Source organism: Pseudophryne corroboree, chromosome 1 (assembly GCF_028390025.1).
Source record: "Pseudophryne corroboree isolate aPseCor3 chromosome 1, aPseCor3.hap2, whole genome shotgun sequence".
Classification (NCBI taxonomy): Eukaryota; Metazoa; Chordata; class Amphibia; order Anura; family Myobatrachidae; genus Pseudophryne; species Pseudophryne corroboree.
In genome coordinates, this window is record NC_086444.1 from 700805054 (window position 1) to 700819445 (window position 14392).

Here is a 14392-nt window from a genome sequence, read left to right on the forward strand (position 1 = left end):
ACTGGCCACCAATGATTATTCCTTTTTGCCAACACTGCCCACCATTTATGCTGCTCTACCCACGTTTATATAGGCCCCATGCCCAAAATGCAGCACAAAGGCAAGCCCCATGCGGCCGCGCCCTAAACAACATTATACTGCACCAATGGCCACCAATGACTACTATTCTTTTTACCACCACTGCCCACCATTATGCTGCACCCACCATTATATTGGCCCCCCTGCCCAAAATGCTGCACTACTGCAAGCCCCATGCGGCCGCGCCCTAAACGCCATTATACTGCACCACTGCAACCCACATCCCACCGTTATGCTGCTGCACCCTGCACACCAATGTATTCTCACTACATATTTCAGATAACTCACACCAGTAACTAAAAAACAAACTTTATTTAAATAAGAATTTACTTACCGATAATTCTATTTCTCGTAGTCCGTAGTGGATGCTGGGGACTCCGTCAGGACCATGGGGTTTAGCGGCTCCGCAGGAGACAGGGCACAATAATAAAAGCTTTAGGATCAGGTGGTGTGCACTGGCTCCTCCCCCTATGACCCTCCTCCAAGCCTCAGTTAGGATACTGTGCCCGGACGAGCGTGCATAATAAGGAAGGATATTGAATCCCGGGTAAGACTCATACCAGCCACACCAATCACACCGTACAACCTGTGATCTGAACCCAGTTAACAGTATGATAACAACGAAGGAGCCTCTGAAAAGATGGCTCACAACAAGAATAACCCGATTTTTGTAACAATAACTATGTACAAGTATTGCAGACAATCCGCACTTGGGATGGGCGCCCAGCATCCACTACGGACTACGAGAAATAGAATTATCGGTAAGTAAATTCTTATTTTCTCTAACGTCCTAAGTGGATGCTGGGGACTCCGTCAGGACCATGGGGATTATACCAAAGCTCCCAAACGGGCGGGAGAGTGCGGATGACTCTGCAGCACCGAATGAGAGAACTCCAGGTCCTCCTCAGTCAGGGTGTGCCCCTGACCAAGTAGCAGCTCGGCAAAGTTGTAAAGCCGAGACCCCTCGGGCAGCCGCCCAAGATGAGCCCACTTCCTTGTGGAATGGGCTTTTACTGATTTTGGCTGTGGCAAGCCTGCCACAGAATGTGCAAGCTGAATTGTACTACAAATCCAGCGAGCAATCGTCTGCTTAGAAGCAGGAACACCCATCTTGTTGGGTGCATACAGGCTAAACAGCGAGTCAGATTTTCTGACTCCAGTCGTCCTGGAAACATATATTTTCAGGGCCCTGACAACGTCAAGTAACTTGGAGTCCTCCAAGTCCCTAGTAGCCGCAGGTACCACAATAGGTTGGTTCATGTGAAAAACAGAAAACACCTTAAGGAGAATTTGAGGACGAGTCCTCAATTCTGCCCTGTCAGAATGAAAAATTAAGTAAGGGCTTTTATATGATAAAGCCGCCCATTCTGACACACGCCTGGCTGAAGCCAGGGCTAATAGAATCTTCACCTTCCATGTGAAATATTTTAATTCCACAGTGGTGAGTGGATCAAACCAATGTGACTTTAGGAAACTCAAAACAACATTGAGATCCCAAGGTGCCACTGGGGGCACAAAAGGAGGCTGTATATGCAGTACCCCTTTTACAAACGTCTGAACTTCAGGCACTGAAGCCAGTTCTTTCTGGAAGAAATTTGACAGGGTCGAAATTTGAACCTTAATGGACCCTAATTTTAGGCCCATAGACAGTCCTGTTTTCAGGAAATGTAGGAAACGACCCAGTTGGAATTCCTCTGTAGGGACCTTCTTGGCCTCACACCACGCAACATATTTTCGCCAAATGCGGTGAAAATGTTTTGCGGTTACATCCTTCCTGGCTTCGACCAGGGTAGGGATGACTTCATCTGGAATGCCCTTTCAGGATCCGGCGTTCAACTGCCATGCCGTCAAACGCAGCCGCGGTAAGTCTTGGAACAGACAAGGCCCCTGCTGGAGCAGGTCCTTTCTTAAAGGTAGAGGCCACGGTTCTTCCGTGAGCATCTCTTGAAGTTCCGGGTACCAAGTCCTTCTTGACCCATCCGGAACCACGAGTATCGTTCTTACTCATCTCCTTCTTATGATTCTCAGTACATTTGGTATGAGATGCATAGGAGGGAACACATACCCTGACTGGTACACCCACAGTGTTACCAGAGCGTCCACCGCTATTGCCTGAGGGTCCCTTGACCTGGCGCAATATTTGTCTAGTTTTTTTGTTCAGGCGGGACGCCATCATGTCCACCTTTGGTTTTTCCCAACGGTTTACAATCATGTGGAAGACTTCCCGCTGAAGTCCCCACTCTCCCGGGTGGAGGTTATGCCTGCTGAGGAAGTTTGCTTCCCAGTTTTCCACTCCCGGAATTAACACTGCTGAGAGTGTTATCACATGATTTTTCGCCCAGCGAAGAATCCTTGCAGTTTCTGCCATTTCCCTCCTGCTTCATGTGCCGCCCTGTCTATTTACGTGGGCGACTGCCGTGATGTTGTCCCACTGGATCAATACCGGCTGACCTTGAAGCAGAGGTCTTGCTAAGCTTAGAGCCTTGTAAATTGCCCTTAGCTCCAGTATATTTATGTGGAGAGAAGTCTCCAGACTTGATCACACTCCCTGGAAATTTTTTTTCCTTGTGTGACTGCTCCCCAGCCACTCAGGCTGGCATCCGTGGTCACCAGGACCCAGTCCTGAATGTCGAATCTGCGGCCCTTTCATAGATGAGCACTCTGCAGCCACCGCAGAAGAAAACACCCTTGTCCTTGGAGACAGGGTTATCCGCTGATGCATCTGAAGATGCGATCCGGACCATTTTCCCAGCAGATTCCACTGAAAGGTTCTTGCGTGAAATCTACCGAATGGGATCGCTTTGTAAGAAACCACCATTTTTCACAGGACCCTTGTGCAATGATGCACTGATACTTTTCCTGGTTTTAGGAGGTTCCTGACTAGCTCGGATAACTCCCTGGTCTTCTTCTCCGGGAGAAAACATCCTTTTCTGGACTGTGTCCAGAATCATTCCTAGGAACATTAGACGTGTCGTCGGAAAAAGCTGCGATTTTGGAATATTTAGAATCCACTCGTGCTGTCGTAGAACTACTTGAGATAGTGCAACTCCGACCGCCAACTGTTCTCTGGACCTTGCCCTTATCAGGAAAGCGTCCATATTTCTTTTAGAAAAAAGAAACATCATTTCGGCCATTACCATGGTAAAGACCCGGGGTGCCGTGGACAATCCAAACGGCAGCGTCTGAACTGATAGTGACAGTTCTGTACCACGAACCTGAGATACCCTTGGTGAGAAGGGCAAAATTTGGACATGTAGGTAAGCGTCCCTGATATCCAGTGACACCATATCGTCCTGGTTCGCTATCACTGCTCTGAGTGACTCCATCTTGATTTGAACCCTTGTATGTAATTGTTCAAATCTTTTAGATCTCACCGAGCCGTTCGGCTTCAGTACCACAATATAGTGTGGAATAATACCCCTTCCCTTGTTGTAGGAGGGGTACTTTGATTATCACCTGCTGGGAATACAGCCTGTGAATTTTTTTCCCAATACTGCCTCCCTGTCGGAGGGAGACGTTGGTAAAGCAGACTTCAGGAACTTGTGAGGGGAAGACGTCTCGAATTTCCAATGTACACCTGGGATACTACGTGTAGGATCCAGGAGTCCACTTGCGAGTGAGCCCACTGCGTGCTGAAACTCTTGAGATGACCCCCCACCGCACCTGAGTCCGCTTGTATGGCCCCAGCGTCATGCTGCGGACTTGGCAGAAGCTGTGGAGGACTTCTGTTCCTGGGAATGGGCTGCCTGCTGCAGTCTTCTTCCCTTTCCTCTAACCCTGGGCAGATTGACTGGCCTTTTGCCCGCCTGCCTTTATGGGTACGAAAGGACTGAGACTGAAAAGACTGTGTCCTTTTCTGCTGAGATGTGACTTGGGGTAACAAAAGTGGATTTTCCAGCTGTTGCCATGGCCACCAGGTCCGATGGACCGCCACTTTATACGGCAATACTTCCATGTGCCGTCTGGAATCTGCATCACCTGACCATGGTCGTGTCTATAAACATCGTCTGGCAGATATGGACATCACATCTACTCTTGATGCCAGAATGCAAATATCCCTCTGCGCATCTCGCATATATAGAAATGCATCCTTAAAATGCTCTATAGTCAATAAAATATTGTTCCTGTCAAGGGTATCAATATTTTCAGTCAGGAAATCCGACCAAGCCCCCCCAGCGCTGCACATCCAGGCTGAGGCGATTGCTGGTCGTAGTATAACACCAGTATGTGTGTATATACTTTTTAGGATATTTTTCAGCTTCCTATCAGCTGGCTCTTTGAGGGCGGCCGTATCTGGAGACGGTAACGCCACTTGTTTTTATAAGTGTGTGAGCGCCTTATCCACCCTAAGGTGTGTTTCCCAACTCGCCCTCACTTCTGGCGGGAAAAGGTATACCTCCAATAATTTTCTATCGGAGGAAACCCACGCATCATCACACACTTTAATTTATCTGATTCAGGAAAAACTACAAGTAGATTATTCCCACCCTACATAATACCCTTATTTGTGGTACTTGTAGTATCAGAAATATGTAACACCTCCTTCATTGCCCTTAACATGTAACGTGTGGCCCTAAAGGAAAATACGTTTGTTTCTTCACCGTCGACACTGAAGTCAGTGTCCGTGTCTGTGTCTGTGTCGACCAACTGAGGTAAATGGGCGTTTTTACAAGCCCCTGACGGTGTCTGAGACGCCTGGACAGGTACTAATTTGTTTGCCGGCCGTCTCATGTCGTCAACCGACCTTGCATCGTGTTGACATTATCACGTAATTCCTAAATAAGCCATCCATTCCGGTGTCGACTCCCTAGAGAGTGACATCACCAATACAGGCAATTTGCTCCGCCTCCTCACCAACATCGTCCTCCTACATGTCGACACACACGTACCGACACACAGCACACACACAGGGAATGCTCTGATAGAGGACAGGACCCCACTAGCCCTTTGGGGAGACAGAGGGAGAGTTTGCCAGCACACACCAAAAACGCTATAATTATACAGGGACAACCCCTTATACAAGTGTTTTCCCTTATAGCATTTTCACATATGTAATCATATCGCCAAATAAGTGCCCCCCCCTCTCTGTTTTAACCCTGTTTCTGTAGTGCAGTGCAGGGGAGAGCCTGGGAGCCTTCCTCACAGCAGAGCAGAGCAGGAAAATGGCGCCGTGTGCTGAGGAGAATAGGCCCCGCTCCCTAAAACGGCGGGCTCTTCTCCCGGAGTTTGTGAGATCTGGCAGGGGTTAAATACATCCATATAGCCTCAAGGGCTATATGTGATGTATTTTAGCCATAAAAAAGGTATAATACATTGCTGCCCAGGGCGCCCCCCCCAGCGCCCTGCACCCTCAGTGACCGCTGGTATGAAGTGTGCTGACAACAATGGCGCACAGCTGCAGTGCTGTGCGCTACCTTATGAAGACTGAAAGTCTTCTGCCGCCTGTTTCCGGACCTCTGGACCTCTTCAACTTCGGCATCTGCAAGGGGGGTCGGCGGCACGGCTCCGGGACGAACCCCAGGGTGAGACCTGTGTTCCGACTCCCTCTGGAGCTAATGGTGTCCAGTAGCCTAAGAAGCAAATCCATCCTGCACGCAGGTGAGTTTACTTCTCTCCCCTAAGTCCCTCGTAGCAGTGAGCCTGTTGCCAGCAGGACTCACTGAAAATAAAAAACCTAACTTAAACTTTTATTCTAAGCAGCTCAGGAGAGCCACCTAGATTGCACCCTTCTCGGCCGGGCACAAAAATCTAACTGAGGCTTGGAGGAGGGTCATAGGGGGAGGAGCCAGTGCACACCACCTGATCCTAAAGCTTTTATTATTGTGCCCTGTCTCCTGCGGAGCCGCTAAACCCCATGGTCCTGACGGAGTCCCCAGCATCCACTTAGGACGTTAGAGAAATATAGTTGAACTTTTATGTTTTTTAATTTTCCTTTTTTGCATTCTGCAGATGTCCTATGAGAACCGCGATTTTCTTTCCGGGTTCATCAGCCTGTACCGCGAGGAGGAGTGTCTGTTGCTGACGTCCTCACCAGACTACAGCAACAAGCAGAAGAGGGAGGCTGCTTATACACGCGTGGTGGAGTACTCTAAGCCCACCTTCTCTGCTGCCTCGGTGGCCTGGGTCCAAAAGAAAATCGCCAATCTACGGACAGTCTTTGTGAAAGAAAATCGCAAGGTGGAGGAGTTCAAGAGGTCAGGGGCCAGTGCAGACAAGGTGTATGTGCCGCAGCTGTGGTACTACAAAGATCTCAACTTCCTCCTGGAGAAAAAGGTCAGCTGAGGAGTCCCTGGTGGTGATGGCAGAGTTCGAGGAGGGAAGTCTGGACGTGGAGGAGGCCGAAGGGGTAAGTTGCTTTTTAAATGGTTTTTACCTAATACAGGGATGGGGAACCTTCGGCCCTCCAGCTGCTGATGAACTACACATCCCGGCATGCCCTGCAACAGTTTTAGCTTGGCCAAATAGCAAAACTGTAGTAAGGCATGCTGGTATGTGTAGTTCAACAGCAGCTGGAGGGCCGAAGGTTCCCCACCCCTGACCTAATATATTCCTCCTGCCAGCTCCTTCCCCATTGAAGAAGGCATTACATTTTTCCCGGATCTCTCTTGCCCTTGCAGTGCCGCGTATAGTTGCTGCAGGTGGTCCCACTGAGCAAATCGGCGCTGTCACCACTGGCTGGTTGGGATCTTCTGGTCCTGCTGGCAGCAAAGGTATTTGCCTCGTGGCCTTGCGACGGAGCATGTTGTGTAGTATACAACATGCTGTTACTACACAGTCAATTTTGTCCAGCCTTATGTTAATGGGTTTGTGGAAGATCCCGAACTGGTTGCAGAGAATGCCAAATGCTTTCTCAACAACACTGCAGGCCATGGAAAGGCGGTAGTTAAAAATGCGCCTATCGTGGTTCAGGACTCTTTGCGGGTAAGGCTTCATTATGTGTTCGTGCAGCACGAAGGCCTCATCTGCCACGAACACAAATCCCAGGCCATTCTTTGTTTGCTCCAGAGGCGGCAGATGAATGGAGTTGGTGGTGAGCCTATCATAGAAGCGCGTATTTTTCAACGATCCACCATCAGAGCAACGACCATTTTTCCCAACATCCAGGAAAATAAACTCATAGTTTGCATTGACCACCGCCATGAGAACAATGCTAAAGTAGCCTTTATAATTGAAGTAGTCCGACCCGCTGTTGATGGGTTTGGTGATGCGCACATGTTTCCAGTCTATTGCACTAGCACAGTTTTGGTAATTCCAGCGCCTAAAAAAGAAAAACAGTGTAAACAGATAATAGCGCTCTCCAACCACCATGAAAAATAGAAGGAGACCTTTTACAAGTGGAAAAGTTCAATAATCAAAAATAAAAAATGTTAAATGATTCACCCTATTTATGGATAAATCCAATGCCAGGTGGGACAATAATAGGCATTCAGCTTAGTCCATTTAGAATAGATGACCATCCATCCTTGTACTTTTTCAGAATCATTGGGAACACCTGAAAAAAAGTATCTCTCTAGTCCCTATTGCAGGGGACAGATTGGGAGATACTTATAATAAACACAAATATAGTGTAGACGTCCTTAAAATGAAGACAGCATTTATTATTTCAAGGTTCCACTTACAAGAAGACAAAATTAAAACAGCATAACATATACTCAGTGGGGTATATCACCAATCCAGATGGAAAAGGGGAGAAACCTCAGACACCCGATGTATGGGGTGGAAATGGGTCCCGGCTCCGGATCCACGGCTCCCAATCAAGAGGTCCCCACAGGAAGGTTGGATAAGCCCACGAGACAAAACAGCAAACACGAGCCACGCTCTACGCGTTTCGGACCGTTGGTCCTTCGTCAGAAGCGTGGTTTGAAATGGCTCGAGTCCCCTTATTTAAACCCTGAAACAGAGCATCCTCAGCTGGAGTCTATTTCCGCTAATCGGCAAAAAGACCCGTTGACGCACTTCCGTTTTCGGACGCGCTACCGGAAGCGGAAGTCCTCTGCGGTCCATGTGCGTTTCACCTGTGCCGGAAGTCTCCTCATTTGTGCGTTCCACCCGGTAATCTTCCGCACGGTTCTTTTACCAAAATATTAAGCAACATCCATAGCTGAAAAATGTTCACAAGCCATAAGGCTCAGTCCATATACATACATAAAAAACAAAAAGAAAAAGGGGGGTATAAATAATCAATAATAAATTAGTGTACATAAAAAAGTTAAGATGAGAGAATAATTAAGGTAAAAAACACTTGAGTTCAAATTCACCGTTTAGGCCCCTCAGTACAAGGGTCCCCAAACGGTGAATCCACCTCATCTCTGCCTGTGCCAGTCTTTTTTCTATATCTCTGGTTCTCCAGACTGGAAGGATCAATTGGATTGCACAAAAAGATTTTAAAAAACATTCCTTGGTGTTATGGACTTTTTTGAAATGTGAAGAAACTGTATGGGTTTCAAGGCCTTTACGTATATTGTAGATGTGTTCAGCCCATCTCACCCTGGCACATCTACCAGTTCTCCCCACATAGAACAAACCACATGCACACTCCAGAATGTAAACAACATTTCTGGAGTGGCATGTGATGAATTCCCTAATTGGGTAGACCTGGCCATTGACTTTGAATTCAGTTATCTTACGTGAACTAGATTTTACAGTTTTACACATCAGGCAATCACCGCATCGGTGAAAGCCCTTCGTCCTTATGCTTTGTCTGGATTCACTTTCTATACTGCTCCTAACCAGTTGATCCTTTAAAGATGGCGCCTTTCTATATACAAAAACCGGTTTCTCGGGCAACAATGGTCAGAGAATTCCATCTTGTTTAAGAATGTTCCAATTAGATCGAAACACTCGCTCTATTCCTTTATGAGACTGATTAAATTGGCTAATGAAGGCCCACTGGAATTTTTCATTATTAGACTCCTTTGGTTTACTTTTGGTTTCCAATAGAGTATTTCGCTCTATATTGGATACTTTAGATCTTGCTCTCTCCAAGAGGCTGGTGGAATAGCCTTTCTTGGTAAAACGATTTGAGATCTCGTCAAGCTGCTGATCACAGATTTGTGTATCCGTGCAATTCCTCTTAATTCTTGCGAACTGGCTGAAGGGAATCCCATCCAGCCAGTTCGCATGATGCTCACTTGTTCTATCTATAAAGCCATTTGAGTCTGTGATCTTCCTGTATGTTTTGGTGTTAACCTTCCCATTGGCAATATAGATACTCAGATCCAAAAAAGAAACCTCCACATCACTGGTGGTAAATGTGAATTTGATTGACATATCGTTGGTGTTAAGCTCGTCACAGAAAAGCTGGAGAGAGGCATTATCCCCCCTCCACACAAAAAATACATCATCTATATAACGCTGCCATGACACCAGGCCCGCCCCCAGCTCGCCACCGGGCCAAATGCGTGTTTCTTCCTAGTAGGCCATAAACAGATTTGCATAGCTGGGGGCGAACCTGGTGCCCATGGCAGTGCCGACGTGCTGCAAATAAAACGTGCCATCAAAATAAAAATAATTATTCACCAAAATAAATCTGATACTGTCAAGGATAAACTTTCAAAGTTTCACTCATAGAGCTGGAATTCAGAAAATAGGAGACTGCATTAAGACCTTGCTGTAGATCTATTATTGTGTACAGCGTACACACATCCGCCGTACACAAAACATCATTTTCTTCCCATTCATAAGAAGTTAGTCTTCTCAACATATCACCAGTATCTTTTAAAAAAGCTCTAGTAGACTGGACCAATGGTTGGAGGTGATGGTCCACCATCGCCGACAGATTGCTTGTTAGGCTATTACACCCGGAGACAATTGGTCTGCCTGGAGGGTGGAGGGGGTCCTTATGAACTTTTGGGAGGACATATAGGGTGGGAGTGGATGGATTTGAAACATTTAGGAAGTCAAATTCTTTTTCTGTGATTGCCTTCATGTCTAAAGCCTTGGTGCATAGATCAGACAAAGCTTTGGTAATCTTTGATGTAGGGTCAGATTTCAACTTTAGGTAAGTTTTACCATCGTTGAGTTGCCTATAGATCTCCTGCATATAGGCCTCTCTGTTCATAAGGACCACCCCTCCACCCTTATCTGCAGGTTTGATAATTAATTCCTTATCATTTTTAAGATTCTTGACTGCCAGGAATTCTTTTTTGGTGAGATTGAGTCTCCTATTTTTTCTCCCAGTATCCTTCACAATGACCTTTTCTATCTCGTCACATACTACTTTATTAAAGGTGTCCAAACAGCTCCCTTTTGCATGTATGGGATAGAAAGTGGAGGGGGGCCTAAAAGAGGAGTTGTCACTCTTAGTAGTAACTACAGCGCCTGTCAAAGTCCTCTGCAATAGCTTGCCATTCTGCCATGCTTGTAGGGAACTGTAAAAGAAAAAAGAAAAAAAAAAAAAAAAGTTTGACTATCCACTAAATATGTTTCTCTTTACCCTACAGACACCTGAAGACCTCAGCTGTACCCCTGACCTCAACACCCCCCCAGAGGAACCAACCTCTCTGCAGCGACCGAATGGCAAGAGGAAGCCACGGAAAATAACATTTGTACAAGACCCTCTACTAGTGGAGGACCGTTCACAGCTGCTACGTAAACTGGATGAGTTTGACATACATACCAACAGATGTGGTGCAGTCTGATACTACGGTGAGTGTAAACGCTTTCAGGCGGACAATGCACACATGCGGCTAGCGACAGGTTGATGGTACCGGGGACCCATCTTCCTGCCCCTAAGCTGCATGTGTGCATTGTGCCCCTGGCTGCGGTGCCACTCAATGGTGTAGTAACAAAATGCACCACATTTGTTGCTTTATATAGCATTTTTGTTATGTCATAAATGTAATGATGCAGATATGCTACATCATGAAAACTTTATACTATTTGAAAAAGTTCAGCCATGTTGACTGCATATACAATTATGTCTTAAAATAAAAAGCATATATTTTTTCAACGCAATTTCAGTGTGAAAAATAAAACATTTTGTTACACGACAAGCAATGTGTGGTGTAATTTTCTTACCTTGCAGTACTTATACTGAAGCACTTTGATAATAGCCTTGCAGGTTTCAGGTGTGTTGTGTCCCAAAGCCTGCGCAGAGATAGGGGTCCCATACTTCAGGTCCTCAAACGACTGTCCAGTAGCAAGGAACCGCAGGGTAGCCACGAGCCTCTCCTCAGCAGGGATAGGAACCCGCCATTTGGTATCCCGCTACTGTATGAGGGGGGTCACCAGACGCAGCAACTCCTGGAAGGTGTCGTCATTCATGCGCAGGAAGTTGCGGTAGTCATCTGGGTTGTTGTCACTGATCTCATCCAGGAGGGGCATGTAGGAGCGAGTAGGCCGCTTAAGCAGCCACTCCTTGGTCCAGCAAGATCTCTCCCTATGCCTTTGCTGGGCCCTCTCCCTGTCTCCCCTCACCTTCAGCACAGAGTAGCACATGAGAACCTGATGGCGAGTAGAATCCATCTCTACACACAGCAGTATAGAAATAGAAACACTTTGTAATGCAAGCAGAACAAAGCAGTGCACGGTAGCTAGCAATGTGGAACGAGCAGCAGGTATAAAACCAAACTTCTCTAGTCACAGAGCAGACAGAAGTGCACAGACTTAAAATGGCTGCTTGTTTATATATCCCCCAGATAGGCCAACCCTCTATTTAAATTTTTCTTAATCTGGCAGATAAATCTGGTGTGCTTTTTGGCAGCATGTGATGCGCTCGAATTCGATCATCTGATACCACCCGATTTCCGGTCGTAAGGGGCATGAGATAAATCTCAGGATTGCATGCACATCGAATGCACTAAAAATGCACTTTCGACGCGATTTGTCTCAATGTGATCTTCAAGGGAAATCAGTGCCGATATCACGTCGAAGGCAAATGCACAAGTGTATGGGCACCATTACATTAAAAAGTATGGGGTACAAATGGAGTAAAGGGGGGTACACATGGGGAGATATGTGCTGAACGCTCAGCACACATCTCTTTCCTCACTCAGCACAGCGCAATGTGTGCTGAGCGAGACGGGGGTGCACGAAACTCATTTCACCCAGCGGTGAAGCGAGCAATCTGACTAGATTGTGCTAACCTAGAGTCAGCAAAAGCGACGGGCAGGGCAACACAACGCTATGGGGCATACACACGGAGCGATGAGTGCTTATTTTCTAAGCAATCTCATCAGATTGTTTAGAATTTAAGCACACATCGCTACGTGTGTATACCCCGTAGGTCTGAAAGGCTCAGGGCACCAAAACTAAAATACCTTACACCATCTATGTGGCAAGAAGGTTTCCTCGGGCCAGCCTCACCGGGTAAATAACTCAAGTCAAATGACCACCCGCCATAATACCGAAAGCAATTTTAAGATAAGCTACTGACAATAAGTCGCCCACAGGCAATCATATTGCATATTTAAAATAAGGTTTTGAAAGCTCACTAGGGCAATTTACCAGCTACATTAAAAGTAATATTTGCATGCTCTTCCTAAAATGTAAAAAAGGGAAATAAACATTACATACAAAACTGCATTATCTAAAGCAACTGGCCAAGAGGTTCACCTGCAAGACACTCTTTCCAGCCATCTACTAGTAAATCAGTAAAACAAATTTAAAAAAAAAAAGATAAAATATAAATATTTTACATACTGTGGCAGTATCTGTAAAGATTGCATTAATGAGTAGGTGTGTGTGGCTGGAGGGACCCGCCAAACAGGGAAGAAAAAGCAAGTGTGAGCACACCTAATGACTCCTGAGGAGAGTCAGTGTAGAGGACTGTGCGAGTTAGGGGAGGATGTGTCCTGTGTAACCAGCCCAACTGAGGTTGGGTAAGCCAGTCAGAGCACAGTGTGCTAGTAAGCTACTGAGGGCCAGAAGGACTGTGTCTAAGCCTGTAGGAGACAGGAAAGTCCACCAAACTCTGCGACTGAGCTCATGTTGCCGAGATGAAGTCAGGCCAGTGAGCCTTGAATGAGAGTAGGCTGGGAAGCCAAGCTAAGCCAGAATGAAAACATGGGCATTTACCTGCAAAGAAACAGGCAAAGACATTGAGACTCTATGACTTTGGGGGCAATTCAGAGTTGATCGCAGCAGTAAATTTGTTAGCAGTTGGGAAAAACCATGTGTACTGCAGGTGGGGCAGACATAACATTTGCAGAGAGAGTTAGAATTGGGTGGGTTATTTTGTTTCTGTGCAGGGTAAATACTGGCTGCTTAATTTCTACACTGCAATTTAGATTTCAGTTAGAACATACCCCACCCAAATCTAATTCTCTCTGCACATGTTATATCTGCCCCCTCTTCCCCCCCCCCCCCCCCCACCCACCACTGCAGTGCATGTGGTTTTGCCCAACTGCTAACAAATTTGCTGCTGCAAACAACTCTGAATTAGGCCCTGAGAGAGACTTTTCATTTGCAGACTGGCTGCCCGAGGATAGGCAGGAGTAAAGAAGCGAGTCAGTGCCCTGAATGGGTTCTTGGTTGTTTTTGTTTTGTTTAAATTTATGCTGAAGGTAAAGCAATATTTCATGTATTCCCTGGAAAAGCTTTGTGTGGACTTAGACCAAGTACCCAGACACTGCACCAATACACCACTCTACCGAGCTAATCACCACATATAATATAAATTAATCTGTCCGTCTATACAAACACACTGCATATAATTATATTTGTTAAAATTACTCACGTATCATCTGTGTCTATAGATTCTCCACGGGCTGCTCCCCCCTGAATGGATTCCATTGCTGTGGAGTACAGTGCCTTCTGTGCCACTGGACGCTTCTCATCTGTTTGACTCTGTGCCCCATCTGCTTGCCGCTCTTTTTCCTGCAGCTCAATGTTGTGTACGCCTAGAAGAAGGCTGTAATCCATTATCTTGAAGCTTTCTAAAACCTTGGAAATAAACAAGTTAATGAGATATATTACTTGTCCTTCAATATCTAAAAGGAACCTTATCATTATACATAATTTTGTTTGTAGAATTTTCAGTTGGTGGCGATGCATGCAGTGTAGGTCAGGCATTCCCAACCTCGGTCCTCAAAGCAAACAAACAGGGCAGGTTTTAGTGATAACCAGGCTTCAGCGCAGATGGTAAAGAAAAATAACTGAAGTACTAATTATGTCACCTGTGCTCATGTATGGATATCACTAAAACACTGAACGTTATTGTGCCTTGAGGACCAAGGTTGGTAATGCCTGCTCTATGTGCCAAAAAGAAAACTTACCACTGTTAACTCTCTTTCTGCAAGGTATATTTATTTCCACAGGGAAAACATAGGGGATGTAAAGTGGATCTTGATATAGAGGCACCAACAGGCTAAAG

The 14392-nt window shown here is 46.1% G+C and overlaps 1 protein-coding gene across 6 annotated transcripts in view; it reads right to left on the reverse strand.

The window, feature by feature from the left end:
• Nucleotides 1-14392, reverse strand: part of PIP5K1C (phosphatidylinositol-4-phosphate 5-kinase type 1 gamma) — a 336412-nt gene that overhangs the window by 204589 nt on the left and 117431 nt on the right. For all 6 annotated transcript variants that reach the window (XM_063914840.1, XM_063914837.1, XM_063914838.1 and 3 more), the window contains one exon: nucleotides 13757-13962. In XM_063914840.1, coding sequence (XP_063770910.1) covers nucleotides 13757-13962 — 206 coding nt within the window. The remainder of the gene's footprint in view (nucleotides 1-13756; nucleotides 13963-14392) is intronic.